Source organism: Periplaneta americana, chromosome 2, assembly GCF_040183065.1.
Source record: "Periplaneta americana isolate PAMFEO1 chromosome 2, P.americana_PAMFEO1_priV1, whole genome shotgun sequence".
Classification (NCBI taxonomy): domain Eukaryota; kingdom Metazoa; phylum Arthropoda; class Insecta; order Blattodea; family Blattidae; genus Periplaneta; species Periplaneta americana.
Genome location: NC_091118.1, coordinates 40,262,564 through 40,283,723, shown reverse-complemented (window position 1 = coordinate 40,283,723; position 21,160 = coordinate 40,262,564). Strand labels below are relative to the sequence as shown.

Genomic DNA, 21,160 nt, shown 5'->3' with positions numbered 1-21,160 from the left:
GTGGATAGCCGGGGCTAGCTTAGTACGCTCGTAGCGCGTGCTGCGAAATGACTATGAATAGCACCCCTAGAGTTTAAATCCAGCAACTTTGGATTATATTCTTGAAAGAAAGATGGAGATCCGTCTCCTCTCACAGATATTGGGTGCATGTTCATATTCAGTATCTACGAGTCAATTTATCAGGGAACGATGTACATGAAATACTCGTGTAATAATTTTAGTACTAGTCTGTCTGTGTACAGCGATTTCTACTAAACTAATGGACGGATTTTGTTCATATTCAGTATCTACGAGTCAATTTATCAGGGAATTATGCATATGAAATATAATAATTTTAGTACTAGTATGTCTGTGTACAGCGATTTCTACTAAACTATTGGACGGATTTTGTTCATATACAGTATCTACAAGTCAATTTATCAGGAAATGATGTACATGAAATATAATAATTTTAGTACTAGTCTGTGTACAGCGATTTCTACTAAACTATTCGACGGATTTTGTTCATATACAGTATCTACGAGTCAATTTATCAGGAAATGATGTACATGAAATATAATAATTTTAGTACTAGTCTGTCTGTGTACAGCGATTTCTACTAAACTATTGGACGGATTTTGTTCATATTTAGTATCTACGAGTCAATTTATCAGGGAATGATGTACATGAAATATAATAATTTTAGTACTAGTCTGTCTGTGTACAGCGATTTCTACTAAACTATTGGACGGATTTTGTTCATATTCAGTATCTACGAGTCAATTTATCAGGGAATGATGTACATGAAATATAATAATTTAGTACTAGTCTGTCTGTGTACAGCGATTTCTACTAAACTATTGGACGGATTTTGTTCATATTCAGTATGTACGTGTCAATTTATCAGGGAATGATGTGCATGAAATATAATAATTTTAGTACTAGTCTGTCTGTGTACAGCGATTTCTACTAAACTATTGGACGGATTTTGTTCATATTTAGTATCTACTAACCAATTTATCAGGGAATGATGTATGAGAAATATAATAATTTTAGAACTAGTCTATCTGTGTACAGCGATTTCTACTAAACTATTGTACGGATTTTGTTCATATTTAGTACCTATAAGTAAATTTATCAGGGAATGATGTATATTAAATATGATAATTTATTTTACAATGACGCTACTCTAAATATGTAATCAATTAATTTGACTTCGAATGATTTCCTGCATAAATTATCATTACTGTATTCTCGTTTTTCAATCCTTGCTTCCCCAAGATTAAATAATTTATTTTTCTAAGTCTATTTGTGGGTATCCTTCAAAATGGTGAATAACTTTATTAACACTTCTTATTCGTTGATATTTTTTAATTTCTTTAGCACAGCACACTTTTTGCGCCAGTTTTGAGTTATCATATACATGTTTTGTATGTTTCCCCAAAATTTTTAGGTTCATCTCTTTCATTTTTTAATTTTTCTAAATCACTGTTCAAAAAAGGTTTGAGAATTTTAACTTTAATGGAGAGAATGGACCGTGAGGCGAATGTCAAGTAATCTACAGCGAAATCTCGACCTCATCTCGCCAAACACTATCTCGCTACCATCTATTCTATCGACGCTAAATAACCGAATAGTTGATACAGCGCCATTAAATAAGCAATGAAAAAATTGAGGAATTAACCATTTTTTCTAGTTTAACAGGAATGTTAAATCAGCATCGGTTTTATTTATGTGATAGAAATATTTTAATTAAATACCAAAATCTGACCGTTAAACCAAAATCCTTAGGCGATAGAAAATATGGTGAACGAATTTAGGTTCAGAGCGAAAAAGTCTAAGGATAAACTGTAATAATTTATCTTTTAATAGACAAAAAAGTTTCATCGGTACATGATTTATAAAGTAATATAAATATTTTAATTATATTTTTAAAAGTCGCGATTATTAAAAAACCTTGGGTGATGGAAACATTTTGTGAATAGAAATGAAGTCATCGCGAAAACGTTTATAAGAATCAATCATTCATTGTTTCTATCGGAAAGAAAGTTTTAATTTTGTTGACAGTATTATTTCTGTATCGTATTGTCACGGCATAATTAACCTGTGCTGACAGTAAATCGCAATATTAACTGTAAGAGCTTGGCTTATAGCTGAGTCACCTGGAAAAGATACGTAAAATAAAAAGTGTTAACTAATGGGTTTATAGAAAACCTTTAGGGAATGGACAGAAATTCTAAAAATAATAAAAAATATATATAGTGTAATTATATAGTCAATTTCGCTTTGTTATTTATTTACAGGTACTTTTTTTCTTTATGTAGTTTAGTTCTTACGTTAATAATGGGCCATGTCAGAGATATCTTTAGTTACAAGCCGGAGCTTGGTAGGTTTGGCAACGCTGAGTGAAGGCGGGCGGAGGCGAAATAAAGGCATGGCGTTTGACGTTTTAGTGCTTTGATTTCGTTGTCACATGTACATTTTCGACATTAATTGATACAAAACTAAGTGCATATGATCAAGATTCATTGTATTGATGTACGTAATTTATTACGGAATCCGAAATGGTATTTCATTTGGCTTTCAGAATACCGCGTAAGTATTTGCATACAGCCACTTATACAGTAACTTAAAAAAATTAAAAGCATACGTGTTTTTTATTGATGGTACAAGGGAAAATAAATAAATACTTAAAGAAATATTACTTGTATCAAAAATAAATAAAATAACGACGTACTTTCGCAGTACTCTATTCCAATCAATTAACCATTATGTGGCTAGTAAATTGACAATGTTTTGTCGCTTTATGTTGTTTCACCTCTGACGTGAAAGGTCTAGGATATCACATACATTTTAATTTCATGTGATTATCTGTCGTGCTTTTCTATAAATATTTCAGATGCCCAGGAAGCCAGTTTTAGTTTGAACCTCGCCAGTCACCATAACAATACTGTTATCCTAAATTATTTGTTACAAATTTTCAAGGTATAAAGATCTATGAAGAAATGAAGAAAGATACGTTCAACATACTGTAATACGTAACAAAACACATCATTATCTATTAAGTATGTGCCAATTAGCGTAAACTCGGTGAACTTTAAATGCTGTAAATACGAAGTGAATAGAAACATGTTTATAACTAATTTATTACAAAAGAAATAATATTAATAAACTAACCTTGAAAACCAACAAAGTGAGTGTATGCATCTACAAATATAGACAGTTCTGATGTATAGCAGGCATTCCTAATATTCAACAAAACTGCAACATTTATGGGATCACAAAACAGCTGTTTACAATTAACTTGAAAATCAAAGGCGTAACTTTATTGATATAGCAGGAGAGACCCAACAATTTGGCTAGAATTCTGACATACCACAAACCACAAGTAAGACTACAAAAATGTAGTTTATGCAATATTTAATATTTAGAAGAATTGCTCAATCATTTTGTCATTAATAATAACCGTAAAAATTGCGAAAGACTGCACAGCCATGGTTTCATTTATTGTCTTGTTTTTTATCGACAACACGCACTTATAATACATCAATAATTAACGACCGCGAACATAATTCCATCGACACACACTTGTATTGTAACATTAATTTACATTGAAAATTGGCATTAGCACAAACACATGCTCTGGATAGTAGGCCTCCGTTTGACAGTTAATTACAGTGTTGCCGACGTATGGCTCCGGCATGTAACTGAAGAAGACTCTGGCCATGTTTATTAAACCAGTAGGCCTTGTAAAAAAAAAAAGAATCTACTTAATATTGCTACCCGCTGGCAACTGAAAACAAGGGGTAGTGGAGCTTCAATATATGCTACCGTATGTGATTCATATATGATGGAGCACCCACATTTTTCTCTTACTGCTAGAAAGATTCTAAGTCAGCGATTCCTTAATAATTGTATTGATCGTGGAGGACCAACATCCTGGCCTTTCTCTGACCTCAGTCCGTTAGATAGGGACATTTGAAAGCAATTGCATATTCGAATTCTTTGCTAGCGTGTTCAAGAAGGATGTCAGCAGATACAACAGACATTTGGAAGCATGGAAGAGAGTAAGACAGTCCATGATGCAGCGCTTAGAAGTCTGTGTTAGAACTCAAGAGGGTCATTTTGAGCATAATCTTTAGATATATGCATGGACTTTGTAATCAAAGATGTAAAAATAAAGTTATAATAAGTAAATATGTCTGAACTGAAAGCTGTCTGCATTTAATAAAAAAAGCAATATTATAGAATACATATTTGAATGAACTGTTTTTTTTTTTAAATTCTCTATTCATTCCCCAAAATTTTCCCATATAGGAGAAAGGAGGGTAAGAGTACGCACTTTTTGAGGTCTAGTTGCTTAGTGGTTTGTTAATAAATGTGAAATTTTTATAGAAAATAGAATAATGTTTCCAAAAACATGGAGATTGTAAAAATCTTATTGTAGAAATCTTTAAAAAATATTTAATTCTTCTTCGATTAATTAATTACATTAGGTACTGAAAATGCGAACTATTGCACGACATATGGTCTAAGAGTACGCAGTAGTAAATTTCAAGAATACGCATATACTGTACTATATTTATTTTAACTATTATCTGTATATCATAATTTTGTTTATGCTCGACCATGCCGAAATGTACTAGTTATACATCTGGTAGCAGTCCTTTAATACATGTCATTAAAGTACACCTACTCATTAAAGTACAGGTCTTCAGCCAATGATAACTCAGCTTACATGTCTTCAGCCAATGACAAGTCAGCTTTGTACCGTTATAAAACCGCAAGTATCGATTATTCTTGGATGTGCAATCGAAAGAGAATTAGCGAAAAGTCACGGAGGCTGGAAATCCAATACTATCGCAGAAGGTTATGTTCTGTTACTATAATAATTAGCGTTAATTGTAAATAATATTCAAATAAATTCAATTTGTCATCTCGTTTTTCAATGTCGAATTCAATAATCAAAGTTATAATATTATAATATTATCAAGTTTTAACGGGACTACGTCAAGGTCAATGACATTATTGTTGCTCGGAAAAAATCAATACTTTCGCGTCTGCGCACATCTCACAATTCACGACCTAGAACAAGGTCACTTCCGATCTTGTCAGTTACAAATAAAATGTATACATCTGAATACCGGTAATTTCAAGTTAGAAATATGGTCGAGCATAAAAAGTCGTATGAAACTCGCCTATAATGGTAATTAAGAAGCTCGTATGAAAATTATGAAACTCGCTTGCGCTCGTTTCATAAATATCCATACTCGATTCTTAATTACTATCATTATAGGCTCGTTGCATAATGTACTATTCTTCTGTCAATAGAGATGAATTCAAACGTTATGGTTAATTAAATCACTTAGCCAATGACAGATTTTAGTAACAAGAACAAAAAGTGAACAAACAAAGACACAAAATCACAACTAATTTTAACAAATCAAATTTATTCACAGTCATCACAAACAAATAATCCACGTTTACTGTAACTTGTGCAGTGCTCATGCCCTCAATTATTACATTGGTCGCATTTTATCCAGTCACAATCAGGAGGTTCCGTATACTCTTCAGAACACAGAGGACAAGCAATGATGTTCGCCTAGTTTATATTAAAAACCTGTGCAATGAATCTTTTGCTGTCACTTCTAGCTAGTCTTTCCAAAAAAATCTAGGATTTGAATAAATTTAAATAAAATATTAAAATACAATAACCATTTTAACTAATATAAAATAAACAAATGTAAGTTAAAATATTACCTCTATAAAAATGAGTTGCACTGAAGCTGCTTTCGAGTCTAAGTACGCATGCAAACTCTTGGGAGCGTACTCTTAGCCACTAGCGTAATATTTTACAATTGGCAATACTGATTCGTGGCTGCTCACATCTTGGAGTGGTAGTTCATGATTTATTAACAACAGTATCCAACCGTATTGTAATATTTGATGGAACTTAAAACTATTCACCTATTACCCCAGTAACATGAACATTAATAACATTCTGATAAAAGACTGCAGAGCGCAAAACATTTAAAACAACTACAGTGAAACTTCTCTTAACGGACACTTGCCAATAGCGTACTCCTCTCAATAGAAGACATTTTAAAATTCCTCTGCAAAATAACATTGGCCCTTATGATAAAATTCTTCCAAATAGCGGACATTCTCGATAACGGACGGGGACACTGAAATGTATCTCCCAACAACAATTAAAGCTTCCAAATAACGGACAGCGTGAAAGAAAAAAAAGAAAAAGACGGTTGTAAATTAAACGGAATTCTAACGGAATTCTTTGCATTTGAACGTTCTTATACTTTATTGAAGGCAAGCAGCACAGTTGTTAGTTGTGATACTGTACGTGAGCAGTCCGTACTTTCTTAGTTTGGCAAATTGAGTGTTCGGAAGTACAGTCACATTAAAAATGTCACAAAAACGTAAACGTTTGTCACTAAAAGAAAAAGTGGATATTGTAAAGCATAGTGAGAAGGAGAAATTAAGCGTTCGTGAGCTGGCCACAAAGTTTAATGTGGGAAAAACTCAGGTTAGTGAAATTTTGAAAAACAGGGATGCTATTTTAAAATCAACAATTCTAGATTTCTTTGTGTAAGGTGAAGTAGTACAGTGACTGATGTTTATTTCATTTACAAAACATTTACTGGTACGATTTCTCTCTGGATGAATACTCTAAACAATCTCACTGTATATTGTACTGTACTGTAAAATATAGTGTTGAATATGTATGAGAAATTTTAATGTACTGTACACTTACTAACGATTTTCTAAATAGCGGACACTTCTCAATAACGGACATTTGATTTTTCCCCGCCGGTGTCCGCTATTGGGAAGTTTCACTGTATACGAAACTCGGAGTAATTTACACCACATCCAACTTGTCTTCCTTCACTCACACAACATATGGACAGTCAGTTTTGCCAACATCGAAACTACCATAAAATATTCGGAGGGTGCGTATTCTTAGACTGTGCGTACTCTTACCCTACTTTCCCCTATCAATAACACCCTGTACATGCTTTTTATTTTATTACAGATTTCGCCGCCCAGAGGGAAACCGATGGCCGTCTTGGTATGGATAATGCAAGGAAACTTCGTATCAGGACAAATATCCATAGATTACATAACGCCGCATCCTTACATGGACAAAGATGTCGTTCTAGTGTTATTCAATTATCGAGTTGGGGCATACGGTGAGGATAAGAGAAAGTGGATAAAAAAAGTAAATGTTTCTTTTTAATTTTCTTTAATGTGCTTAAATGCGACAGGCTCATGTCAGTAGATTTATTGACATGTAAAAGAACTCCTGCGAGACAAAATTCCAGCACACTTGCAACGCTGATATAACCTCGGCAGTTGCGAACATCGTTAAATAAACCATGATTAAAAAAATAATAATAATTATATGTGAATGGAATGACAGTGATACAAAAGGAATAAAGCTCAAGAATTTCTTTTTTTTTCTTAGTAGGTTATTTATCAATGCTGTATCAACTACTCGGTTATTTTGCGCTCTCATCAGAGCGAGATGATATTTGACGATACGAGGCCGAGAATTCGCTATAGATTACCTGACATTCGCCTTACGGTTGGAAAAAACACAACAACGTAATAGGGTCGAGCGGGAATCAAAACCACGCCCGAACCCATATCTGGATCGCCACGCAAGCGCCAGTGGCTTCTGATCTTATAACATCTTTTTTTTCTATGATCAAGCCTTGCTAGCAAATTCCAAAACTCATTACAACAGTCTACATACAAATTGATACAGTCAAAATGAAAACTGACCAAGTGTAAAAAAACAAATTTCTGAGAAAGCTAACAAACTGACCCATATTTCTAAATGTGAGAAAGTATAGTAAACTGTATGCAATACAGGACTCCAGGGATTTACAAGATTCCATGCGAGTGCGGCGAAGTATACATAGGGCAGACTGGCCGCACAATAGAAGACAGAATCAAAGAACATAAGAGGAACCTGAGGCTGTATTACCCGGAAAAATCTGCAGTGGCGCAACACAGCATAGAAAAGGAGCATAAAATACTGTTTGACCACACCAAGGTCATTAACAAATCAAGCCACTACTGGGATCGTACAATCAAGGAGGCCATAGAGATCAAGCTGGAGAAAAACAACTTTAACAGAGATAGTGGACTCCAGCTCAGTCAGGCATGGACACCGGCCTTGGACCAACTTAGGCCCTCTTACAATCAAGGTCATGAAGATCACGGACCGAGGACGGCAACCGATTCCAACCGGCGGAACAGGGCTCGCCGCCCGCCAAACTTCACACAGGAATCCCGGGAGGAGCGGAGCTTACGAGAGATGACAATTCCCGGCCCCGGATTGGCCGATCCGCCAACCAATCCCGTTTCACCTGAGACAGCCTAACATCTATATTACCCGTTGCTTACGAGATTATACAAGCTGGCGCATAGAGCTTGAAAAACGAGTCTGAAGTGGTTCCCTCGTAATGCCAATTCCGCCGCTCGGAGCGCTGTTCTGCCCTATATATTCATAGCAGAACACTTAAAAGACATTGACATTTGGGACATTTAAAGGACTCATCATTGCTTATTAAATGCTTCGTACAATATTTTATGGACAATAGACGTAATTTGCAAACTTCTACTCCTCAATTATATTACAATAAAAGGCTGTCATTCTTGATATTAAAACATATTACATATAAACTGAGGGACTGTCTGCTCTGTACTTCAGTTCATACACCAAACATTTCCGGAAATAAATTAACTTGACATCTTACATACACGCACTATAGCCTACCCTTTTCACCTAATATTATTAATATTGTTATTAAATAAGATATTGCAACTAATTAAGGTACTGCATTATCTTTAATTTCCTTGAATTCATAATTACGCATTTGCAAGAAGGCCTAACTTTTCCCTCTCTTTTTAAAAAAAATACGGACGTCACAATAACTGAGAAGTATAATTATTGCGCGATTTTTTCTTGCAGTGGTGAAAACATTTCTATAGGCCTACTGATTAATCTATTGAGCATAGTAATAGTAAACGCTGTAGTATTTTAGTGCGTGTACGCCTACTCAGCTCTTGTAAAACGAAATTTTCACTTTCAACGGAACACTCACTTATATTCAGTTCTTGTATCTTGCAGTAAATTATCCATTTGTGATCATCTTTCCAATATAACCTCCCATTGAAACGACCACTTAAAATCATGAGCTAGAATTTATTATTTTAAAAACATTTCCACGTACATACTGTTATAATTGTTATGAACCACAATACAAAAGACAACACTGTGAAATTGGATTAATTTACCAAGATCAACATCAATACCGGTAGTATAAAATCACATATAGGCCTAGGCTATATTATTTCATTACTTTATGGTATTAATTAGAAGAATTAATTTTGAAGAATTTACAAATATGCTGAAATAATTTATGACACCTCATATAGAAATGTAAAAATATGTATGTACATTTTGAAACAATGGGTATAGCACCACTTGAAAATGTTGAGCATTTTAACAGTAACTTGTAAATTGTTCCATCACGTTGTCTATAGTGTTCATTTATTGTAGCACTTTTAGAACGAACGTGGTTCACATACATAAGAAGAAATGACGATGGAATGAGTCGAAGACATACAGTTTTCTTTAATTTTTAGCAAATGATGAAGTTGAATATATACTGTTACTTCATATCCTAACATAAGTAGAGTTGCCACCATAGATGTAACACCTGAAATGAATATTATAAAATAAATTAATGTATTGGTAATGATACAAGAATAAAAAGAAATTAGGCTAGACATAACCTCACAAAATTACAAACACATGCTAAAAAAAAAAAAAACTTTACGTATCCGTATATAATAAAACTAGATATTCCAGATATAATTTGTTTCACACGATAACCACCTCAGCCTATTTCGGCAGCAGCCATTATTAGTTACAGTTTGAGGTGCATACCTAATCTCATACTAACCTTGTTAAGTTCTCTAACCTAATTCACTGATAATTACGTAACAATACACAGGTCTAAAATACAGACAAATACACATTAATTACCTAATAAGTACAGCATGAAGATAATTCATTACTTTTGTCGGTATTTTCTAAAAGAGAAAGGGAAAACAGTAACAACATTATTTTCAATGTTTACATCACGTCGTTCACATTTTCATTAGGCCTATATCAGTAATGCTTGGTAAGTGAAACAATGCATGAAATTATTTTACATTTCGGGTCACATCAGTCGAGAGTCGGAAAATGCAATTCTCCACTTTTAACATAGCATTGCTTGTTATATGAGAGAACTTTGACATTTACCTTAACCTATAAAGATACGACCTGTTGGTACCGAGTTCTTCACATAGCAAAACACAGACAATTTTCGAATATAACTTAGCTGAACAAACTTCAAATAACACTGTAATATGCTTGGCATATTTATAATATTCGTACTCAATCAGTAATGCACAATTAATCGAACTATTTTCACGATGCACAATGCTTTGTAATGGTACTATTCATCATTTCATAGGGCAGAGAGGCGAACCTAGCGGCAGAAATTGTCATGACTCACAGAGACCTACTCTCGATCGTGCTATGCGCCAGCTTGTGTAATCCCGTAAGCAACGATATTACCTTTCGACTTTCTGTTCGGACATCACTTCCCTGAAGATGGCTGCAGAGATAGCAGTCGAAAGCTTGGAGCATTCCAAAATCTTAACTCGGCTGATATCCCGCGAAAACATATTAGCGAACCAACGCCGAGAAAGCCTCAAATCATACATGTATGCAATAAGTTGTACTTGTGACATTTTCAGATCATTATTCACATAAAACTGAATAATATACACTTTTTTTTTAGTCTTCTTAAAACCTTGCTTTTTGCACTTGGTCAGTTTTCATTTTGACTGTATCAATTAGAAAATAATATATTTAAGAGTATCTACTAGTCCTGAAATGAAAAGCACACCTATGACGCTTGACTTTTGGGACACTGAAATAAGATAGCAACGTGGAGAAGGGTACCATCAATGAGTTTCTATGGTGACCAAATGCCAAAATGTATAGCACAACTGGAAAGGCTCGATTTTTTGTTGTTACACATTTCAATGAATGACTGTAACATTTTTTAAGTGCTTCAAATAAAAAATTTGTCCTTTTTTCTGATAAAATATTTTGTTCTAATAAAGTGCTCGTCACTAAATCCTTCTATTAGAGTACTGATTTCCAAGCGCCTAGCTTTGCTTTGTTTTCGCAAATCCAGCATTTTTCATTCTTTTCTATTTTCCGCCTTCCTCTTAACTGTACTCCAACCAGGAGAAAGTCTCAGGGGAATGAGACGCAGCGGGGTAATGCTGTGAATGAATGTGAATGTTGAAGTCATAAGATGTCATAAGGTCACACACGTGGGTACACACATCTCCATTGGCTAACTCTCAAAGCACAAACGATAACACTGATACACACATACTTATACTACCCTAGTTACAAAATTAGATCACTGTTAATCTCCTGGTCTTTCAATCTCTCCATACAGGAAATAACATATGTAGGAGAGCGCATGTTTTTTAAACTGACGTTATAACGATAATATTATCTGTCTACTTCGCTCCAATAGACGACGCAATAGTAAGCACATTCCTTTCACGGTTACTCTCCTGATTGGAGAACAGTATTCATCCATATATCTTCATGCTGTCTACAATTTGATAGCTACTTCTGCCCTGAATTTTTCTTCTGTTTATCATTCGTTCCAGCGCATCCTTCAGTAGGCAATTTCTATTACTGTAAATCCCTACAAAGAAAGACAAGCAAATTTACAATAAAACGTGCTGAATTACAATTAGAAGTGGATTTTATAGGTATTGTTTCTGCGTTAATTTCTAAATTTCTAAAATTAACTTTTTACTACATGGCGTCACTCCTGAAAAAGGAAATATTTAGGCTACACCTGCAATATAATTTGGCCAAATGAAATCGGAAATTTTAGATATACTAATTTTTACAATTTTTCTGCATTGCCAATCACAAGGAAACAAATTTCATGTCTCAAACAACAATGTCATTCGGTTTAAGGGGTTAGCTACAGCTTACAGCAGTAAAATTTTTGGAAATATTCAACATTTTTTTCTCCATTATATTGGTATGTGTAAAACACTGTCCTTCTGCTATATGAAAAAAATATTTTTACGATTTAAAAAAATATATTTATATATATTTTTTTCAAAATTCAAAATAGTGGCAGTTTACTGTGCACTGATGAAGCGCTTCCCTCGTAACTCATAAACTTGTTAACTTTTTCATGTTCTCTCTCTTTTATTTTATTGCTGAAACTCATGTTTACAATATTATGCTCTTTCAACTACATTCCTTAATAAATAATATTTTTTTATTTTGTATTAAAAGAAAATACTGATATTCGACCATTTTTTAAAATGAATTTACTTTTTATCAGACAATCTATCAAAGGTAGAGAAGTGATATTGCATCATATTGTAGATATGACATGTATAAATACACACAAAAAATTTCATGACAGAATGTTGGATAGTTTTGAGTTACGTGGGAAACGCTTCATTACTGCATAGTGAACTGAATTTTGAAAAAGAAAATGCAAATAATTTTTTTAAATGTATTTTTTTTTTGCATAGAAGGACAGTGTTTTACACATACTAATTTTCATTATTGTACAAGATACAGTAATGGAGGTAAAACATGTTGAATATTTCCAAACATTTTATTGCTATAAGCTGTACCTAACCCCTTAAATGATTTTTATGGTCATGTTAATTCCAGCGATCAAATTTACCCCACTTTACAGTATGGAAAACAGTTCATATCAGAGAAAATATGGAAGGAATACGCTACGAAATATACCTCTAAAAGGTTTTCCCTAAAAAAAATCTTGCCGCCTCCAAACAAAAATTGAAATAACGCCTCTTATCTAACAATCCATAGGCCTAATAAAATTTTGTCGTTGATTTCAGGCTTCTTGAGTACAGGAGATGACGTATCTCCTGGTAACTACGGAATGAAAGACCAGGTGGCAGCACTGCGGTGGGTACAAGATAACATAGAAGCTTTTGGGGGTAATCCGAATAACGTCACCATCTTTGGAATGAGCAGCGGTGCTGCTTCTGTCCACTACCATATGATATCGCCGCTGTCCAAAGGTGAGGTGTTTACTATTGGCTGCTATAAATACAAAATGCATGACGCGACAACCTATGAAGTGCCACGGTCTAGCTGTTGTCTGTTGTTTGTTTGTTGTTTAGTGAACTGTACGAAGACAGATTGGATCCTCTTAAGTGACACCAATAAACCATCACTGATGAGGCAAATAAGCCAGGAGAATAAGGGGTAGGGTGACCAGTTACTTTCAATGAAGTTATATGTGGTCGGCCTAGGTACCGTAGTCGGTATAACGCTGTCTTTTGTGCTCGATGTTGCAGGTTCGATTCCGGCCCAGTCGATGGCATTTAAGTGTGCTTAAATACGACAGGCTCATGTCAGTAGATTTACTGGCATGTAAAAGAACTCCGACACACCGGCAACGCTGATAGAATCTCGGCAGTTGCGAGCGTCGTTAAATAAATCATAATTTAAACATATATATATATATATATATATATATGTGTGTGTGTGTGTGTGTGTGTGTGTGTGTGTGTGTGTGTGTGTGTGTGTGTGTGTGTGGAATGACAGTGATATAAAAGGAATAAAACTCAAGAAATTCCGACCTTTTTTTTTAAGTTGGTTATTTAACGATGCTGTATCAACTACTCGGTTGACGTCGATGGGATTGGTGAGAGCGAGATGATATTTGGCGATACGAAGCCGAGAATTCGCATAGATTACCTGAAATTCGCCTTACGGTTGGGAAAAACCTCGGGAAAAACAGAACAACATAATCAGCTCGGGCGAGAATCGAAGCCACGCCTGAGCCCATCTCTGGATCGACACGCAAGCGCCGGTGGCTTCTGATCTTAAAACATCATTTTTTTTTCTTCTATGATCGAGCCTTGCTAGCAAATTCCTAAACTCATTACAACAGTCTATAAGTAGCCTACACAAATTGGAAAATAATATATTTATAAAACATGGTTTAAGAGTATCTGCTAGTCGTGAAATTTGCTGTTTAGCCTATGACGCTTGACTTTTGGGACACTGAAATAAGATAGCAACGTGGAGAAGGGTGCCAACAATAAGTTTCTATGGGGACCAAATGCCAAGATGTATAGCACAACTACACCGACATTCTACATAATATACACTACACATTCTACCAAAAAAAAAAAAAAAAAAATTCGATACTTTAGAATCATACGAAATTTATAGACACACAAAAACACATCCACAACACATCCTGAACACAGAATTGAATTTCAGAACACACTCCCTTTCGATGGTACAAAACTACCAATCATGAACACACCCACCTTAACAGGAAATCGGTAGAGTGCGAGGAAATTCGCTAGAATTCAGAAAATGATCGATATTTATTTATTTATTTATTTATTTATTTATTTATTTACGTATTTACTTATTTACTTATTTATTTATTTACTTATTTATTTTTTTACTTATTTATTTACTTACTTATTTTCTTACTTACTTATTTTCTTATTTAGTTATTTATTTATTTAACCTGGTAGAGATAAGGCCATCAAACCTTCTCTTCTCCCCTACCAGGCGATTACAACTACAATATTAAGAATACAATTACAATTATAATCACAATTAATATTAAATTTACAAATACAATAAAAATCAAAGTACTAAAAGATTAACTGATTAATGAACGCTAGACAGTTTATTGTAAAAGTTAAGAAGAAAGAAGCATTTCTTTTATTAAGTAAAAATTAAACTCACTCTACGCAGTAAGAAAATGCTTAATAAGTTTGCTTTTGAACGCTACTAAATTCCGACAGTCTCTGATGTCACTGGGTAGGGTATTCCACAAGCGCGAGAGCGAGATTTTGTATGATGATGAATACGATGATGTCTTATGTGTTGGTATGGCTAGTATACGGCTATTTTGCGTGCGTGAAGAGATTATGATATGATGATAGGTAACCGAAACGGGAGGCAAGATAGGTAGGTGTAGAAGTGTGAAGGACTTGGAAAAGGAGAACAAGAGAATGAAAATTTCTACGTTCGTTAAGCCGTAGCCAGTTTAGAGTTTGGAAAGAAGGGGTAATGTGGTCAGCGCGACGGACATCGCAGACGAAGCGAACACAAGAATTATGAACACGTTGTAATTCTTGTGACTGGTTGACATTGAGGTCAGTCAGTAGAAAATCACAATAATCGAAGTGGGACATTACTATAACATCGAAACTGGACAATCAGATAAAATAACGCAAATCACAGAAACCGGCAGAAAAGTATATTCTATTATCCATGTGCTAACAAGGATAAATGTTCATCTCCCCTCTTGCTTAAAAAAGTCCCTTGTGCAGACACTTGTATTTCCCTATTTTGACTATGCTGACATTTTACCGACTGACCTCTCCAGCGACAACAAAACGAAACTTCAACGTGCTCATAATTTGTGTGTACGTTTTGTAAGCAATGTTCGTAAATATGATCATATTACCCCGTCCCTGGAAGCAATAGGTTGGCTTAAACTAGATATGAAAAGAAATTTACATTTACTCCTCTTTCTCTTCGAAATCTTGAACTCTTCTATTCCTTCGTACCTGTCGTCTCGCTTCACTTACCTTTCTTCCCACCATAATCTGAACACACGCTCTCGCCATGAAACAATACTAACAATACCATCCCATCGCACCTCCTCATACTCATCCTCTTTCACAATAGCCCTGCCAAGACTCTGGAATTCGCTACCTGCTTGCATCAGGGACTGTCGAAATAAAATTGAATTCAAACGCAAACTTATTAGGCACTTGGTCAGTAATTGATTTCTTGTAAATAGTTTCCTTAATCTATCACAAAATATTTCAATATCCAGTAATTTCATCACTATACAATTTTGTTATTGTAGGTTTAATTTGTAATTCAGTAAATATAAAATATTCTTTCTTTTTCTATGATAAATTATCTAGCTTTCATTACTGAGGTAATCTTTCCGCTAATTGTAATTTTACTTGTAATTGTAAATTTAATACTAATTGTAATTTTATTCTTCGTATTACAGTTGGAATCTCCTGGTAGAGGGGCAGAGAAGGCCTGACGGCCTTATCTCTACCAGGTTAAATAAATAAATACTAAATAAATACTAATAAATAACGCCATGATTTATATATTAACACAGTGAAGTCGTTATTTAATTAATTTAAATAACTTAACGATTCATCAGTGACAAAACAATTGTACAGTATGCAAAATTACATTTACAAAAATTCGACTTTCTTTTTAAAAGTCCAAATTCACAAACTCAGATTGTGAAACGGAAGTTTACAATTTAGAAACAGAATTACAGTTTAAAAGAATTGTAAATATTGTAAAATAGGAACCTGGGCTACGTCGAGTTCGAAGGTCTGTAGAAGACCGCGAAATATTCGCCATTGTTATCTAAATTCAACCTGTATCAAATGTATACCAGCTATGAAGCTCTATGGATAAATGATAATTTATTCTTCTGAAATCAAAGGTCTGTTCCATCGAGCGATTTCCTTCGAAGGCACAGCTCTACATCCCTGGGCAAGATGTCCCGATCCTTTGCAACAGGCGGAGAGACAAGCTTGCATCTTGGACTGCCCCATCGACAACACTACGAGCCTCGTCGCCTGTCTCAGAGAGGCAGACACCTTCAATTTGACGGCATCGACGTACAACTTATACGTGAGTACAAGATTTCCACATCTCAAGATAGAACAGATAATCAATCGCATATCAAGTAAAATCATTTATAGGGTGACCAAATCAAAATGTTACAAAATTCAGAAACTCATAACAATGAAAGTTTACGTTCAACGCGTTTCGAGGTACAATCCAACAACTTAAGTCTTAGCAAAGAAGGGCAGCACTGCTACTTACAGACCTGTTACTAAATCTGAAAAGATTTATTAAATCTACATACTTAGACTTCAACAAACAAAATTTGATAGCACAATCTCAAGGGAAAAAATGGAACTCTCTGCATCATAATCCACAGTTAATTCCCGATTTACCACGAAAATCGTCTGTAGCTGCATTTAGATTGGCAACAGGCCATGATTGTTTGGCCAAACACCTGCATAGAATTGGACTATATCAGTCCCCTAACTGCCCATTGTGCAACTCAAACCAAGAAATGGATTCGGAACACCTCAAAATCTGTGCTTCAGTGGCTGACCATGATAATATATTTGAAAAATATTGGAGTGCAAGAGGTCAAATGACTTTATTGTCAAACACCTGGCATTAGAAAACAACAACAACTTAAGTCTGTAACCGATAATAATTCATTTTATTAGATAATCGAATGATGTTATCGATACAATTCTGCTGATGCATCCATTGATGCACTTATGTGCCTACTTTTCTTTCTTTCAGTTGATAATCCGATATGCCCTAATATTCTGGGGAAATGGAACCAAAATTGGAAGCGTCTTGATTTTACAAAAGAAAGCCATTAGAATTTTATGTAAATCAAACTATCTGGAACATTGTCGGCCACTTTTCAATCACGGATTTTAACAATCATAAATTTGTAATATATGATCTAGTACTTTACACTCGATAAAATATCGACAATTACTCATTAGTGGCCAATATACATGATCATGAAATTAGAAATAGTGAACAGATTAATATTCCATATTGTAAATTACAAAAGAGCAACACAAACTTTTTAATTACGGGGGCGAAATTATATAATAAACTCCCAAGTCAATATTATAAATTACCAACCAATAGCTTCAAAACTAGATTTTATAATTGGTTATTAAATAATCCTTTTTATTCTGTTGCTGAGTTTTTCAACACAATTTGTATGAAATTGTATTTTAATAAATAAGTTTAATTGCAATTTAGTTAGTTTTCTTTAATTTAAAAGTTTCAAATTATTTCATGTTTTCATTGTATTAGGCTATTTAAATTTTACTGTTTCTTTTATTAGTGTTTTTTTAAATGTATTTATATGTTTTCCAATGTATTCTGACGAAGCCTAAAACTGTATGTCTAATGGCCAAATAAATTGAATTGAATTGAACTGAATTGAATTGTATCCTAGATGACAATGTGTTGCCAAGGAGACTTGTTTACTACAGTCATTTGTCATTTGAACATTTATTATGAGTTTCTGAATTGATTAAAGTTGCAACACTTGCTACCAGGCTGACAATATCTAACAGATGTTTCATTAAATTCTTTCAATAATAACTAAAACACTAAGGATTTATATGATTTTTTTCTTGTTTTATTGTGAGGAACATGCCCCCAAGGTTTGTCAAAGTATTTTTAAAATACCCTGTACATTCCATATATATGAATTTGATTGAACACCACACACACACACACACACACACACACACACACACACACACACACACTGAAATATTCAACAGCATGTTCATAAAATTACAATAATTAACACAGAATCCGTCTACATCTGGGGACAAATTACTAGATTCGGAGACTGTCTCCGGGAAACGGGGACATCTGGTACCGGTAACCTTATTTCACAGATGGGCCAGAAGAAACGGGTGGGGGAATTCGGAGCGGACAATACTTCATTTGTTTTGCGCGTCATGTAACAATAAAATTGAGTTCCTTTGTCACACTCTTAATGTTCTTTTTATGTTCCGGACACACACGGCTTGGAAGCTTGTGCTTCTCGGTGCAAATGTTGATAGCGGATTTGTATTTGGCGAGCTGAGTATGAGAATTCGTGATGGAAGTACCAAACATTCGCCTCAGACATAGGAAAAGCCTCAGAAAAACTCAATGAGTTGATCAGCCCAAGTGGGAAGTAAATAAAGCATGCTTTTATTAAAATGCAAAGTCAATATCTCCAGAATTATGTTGCCTGGGTGGAGTTCTGCTGGTATTTTGGGAACTATATGTGAACTGGTGACCGTTAGGGATCTTCCAATGCTATCCCTGCTGTATCTTCGGAACTGGATCGAATAGCCGTCTGTTGGATAACTCACTCAACTCTTCTCTTAGACATGGGAGTTGTAGCTTAATGTAATGTATGCTTTGTATATCGAAAGTCGTGAACAACCCATTGCTATAAATCTTAATTCTTATTTTTTAGACAAACCAGATACATCATCTTAATCTACAGACTTTTCTGTCACTTTTCAACATAACCTCCATTTCTTTGCACACATTTTTCCCGCCGTTCTGTAAGTTTGAAAATTCCCTCGCTTAGAAGTCCGTTTCATCTTCCCGAAGACACTGACGCGCTGCTTTCCGGATGTCTTCCAGCGTCTCGCAGCGTTGGCCTCGCAGTTGGTCCTTTACAGAACCGAAAGGATGGTAGTCGGAGGGTGCCAAGTCGTGACTGTAGGGAGGGTGCGAAAGAGTTTCCCAACCAAATGTTCACGGTGACAAGATCAGTGTGAGGCCCGCGTTATCGTGTTGCAGGATAATCTTCTTTCCAGGACGTTTCTCGCGCAATGCACGACGGAACTTCAAAACTGTCTGAATATAGCGGACAGCATTTATGGTCTGTCCAGGTTCAAGAAATTCAACAAAAATGCCTCCCAGAACTCATCAACTCTTTCCTTGTTGCGTTCCGTGGAGGCTGTTCAAGACTGACCACTACGAGGCTCATCTTGGATGCTCGTGTTCCCATCTTCGAAATGTTTCACCCATCTCCTAACACTGCTGGCGCCCATGCATACATCTCCGTATGCACGCTGAAGTCTGAGGTGATTTTTCTTCTTTAACAAGGAATTTAAAGACGGCACGCTGTCGAAACGAACCATCGTTGTCGACCATTTTGCAAACATTGCCTGTGGCCACATGATAGATGTTAATGACGTCACAACATGTCAATACATAGTGTAAAGTCTGTAGATTATGATCATATACCGGTAATCGTTTTTGTTAAATTGTTGAAATTGAAATTATAGCAATGTGTTGTTCATGACTTTCAGTACGACCCTCTGTACGTACACGTACTCTCGTTTCTCACATTTTGTAATTCTATTTTGGAATTATTCTTGTGATTAACATACAACTCCCGTGTTTTAGACTTGGATAATGTTTCCGTCGAGTGGATACGGCCCTGTTATTGAAAAGAAGAGCGAAGGAAATCCTTACCCCTTCTTGGAAGAAGATCCTATAGATCTCCTGAGAATGGGAAAGTTCAGCAAAGTGCCTTGGATTAACGGAGGAACAAAAAATGCGGGAAATTTACTAACCGTACGTAAGTACTGCAGTATTTCAGTTCATTCTACATTGTTGGCAAACATGCAAATGGTATACCCGAAAATTCAACAATGCAAATGTAAATTGAATAAAAAAAATAGCCAATTCTTATCAATTTTGATGTGCTGAACATGAATATCAAAGAGAAAATGAAAAATTAGCTCTGGTTTTCATTTTACACTGCTTTGTTGTAGTGAGGTAATTTTATTGAGATTTTATAACAAGTTAAAAAATTACAGTAGTTTGGCAGAGATATAAGAAACAATGTTTACCTTCCTTATATTATTTCATTATTCTGGTAGTAAACATCTCTTCCTCCTTCAGTCATTTTTTTTGTCTCTCTCCTGCTCAACTTCAGCAATTTTTAATACTTAAGTTCGTTTTTCCATATAAGTGCCAGGTGTATGGGTGATAGTTGATATAATTATGGATTTATCCCATAAACTGCAACGTGTTCATAATGAGTGTGTTCGTTTCATTTGTAATGTCCGCTACTACGATCACATTTCGCCTTCTTTCGATAAATTATTGTGGCTCAGGTTAAATGAAAGGAGAAATATTTTTTTCACAAAACCTCAATTAATCAGAAGAGCCTACCATTGTTATTTTGTTTGTAAAATTGGAGACCAGGATAAAACTCGGATTCCTCATGTATCCTGCAACTCTGGTGTCAGCAACCTAACAGATTGAATTGATGGAAAAGAACGTCCTTCGCAGTACACATGATCTGGAAGAAGCCAACCAAGAATATGAACGAATGACTGCTACTTTTTCACGGTTCACCTATCAAGCATGTTTGATCACAGTTCTTGGGTAACAACTGAGCAACAAATTACAAGG

At 35.0% G+C, this 21,160-nt stretch overlaps 1 protein-coding gene across 3 annotated transcripts in view; it reads left to right on the top strand.

Moving 5' to 3' along the window:
• Positions 1 to 21,160, top strand: part of LOC138692841 (carboxylic ester hydrolase-like) — an 82,807-nt gene that overhangs the window by 48,585 nt on the left and 13,062 nt on the right. For all 3 annotated transcript variants that reach the window (XM_069816120.1, XM_069816130.1, XM_069816113.1), the window contains 4 exons: positions 7,028 to 7,184; positions 12,985 to 13,170; positions 16,611 to 16,801; positions 20,144 to 20,318. In XM_069816120.1, the coding sequence (XP_069672221.1) occupies positions 7,028 to 7,184; positions 12,985 to 13,170; positions 16,611 to 16,801; positions 20,144 to 20,318 (709 nt within the window). The remainder of the gene's footprint in view (positions 1 to 7,027; positions 7,185 to 12,984; positions 13,171 to 16,610; positions 16,802 to 20,143; positions 20,319 to 21,160) is intronic.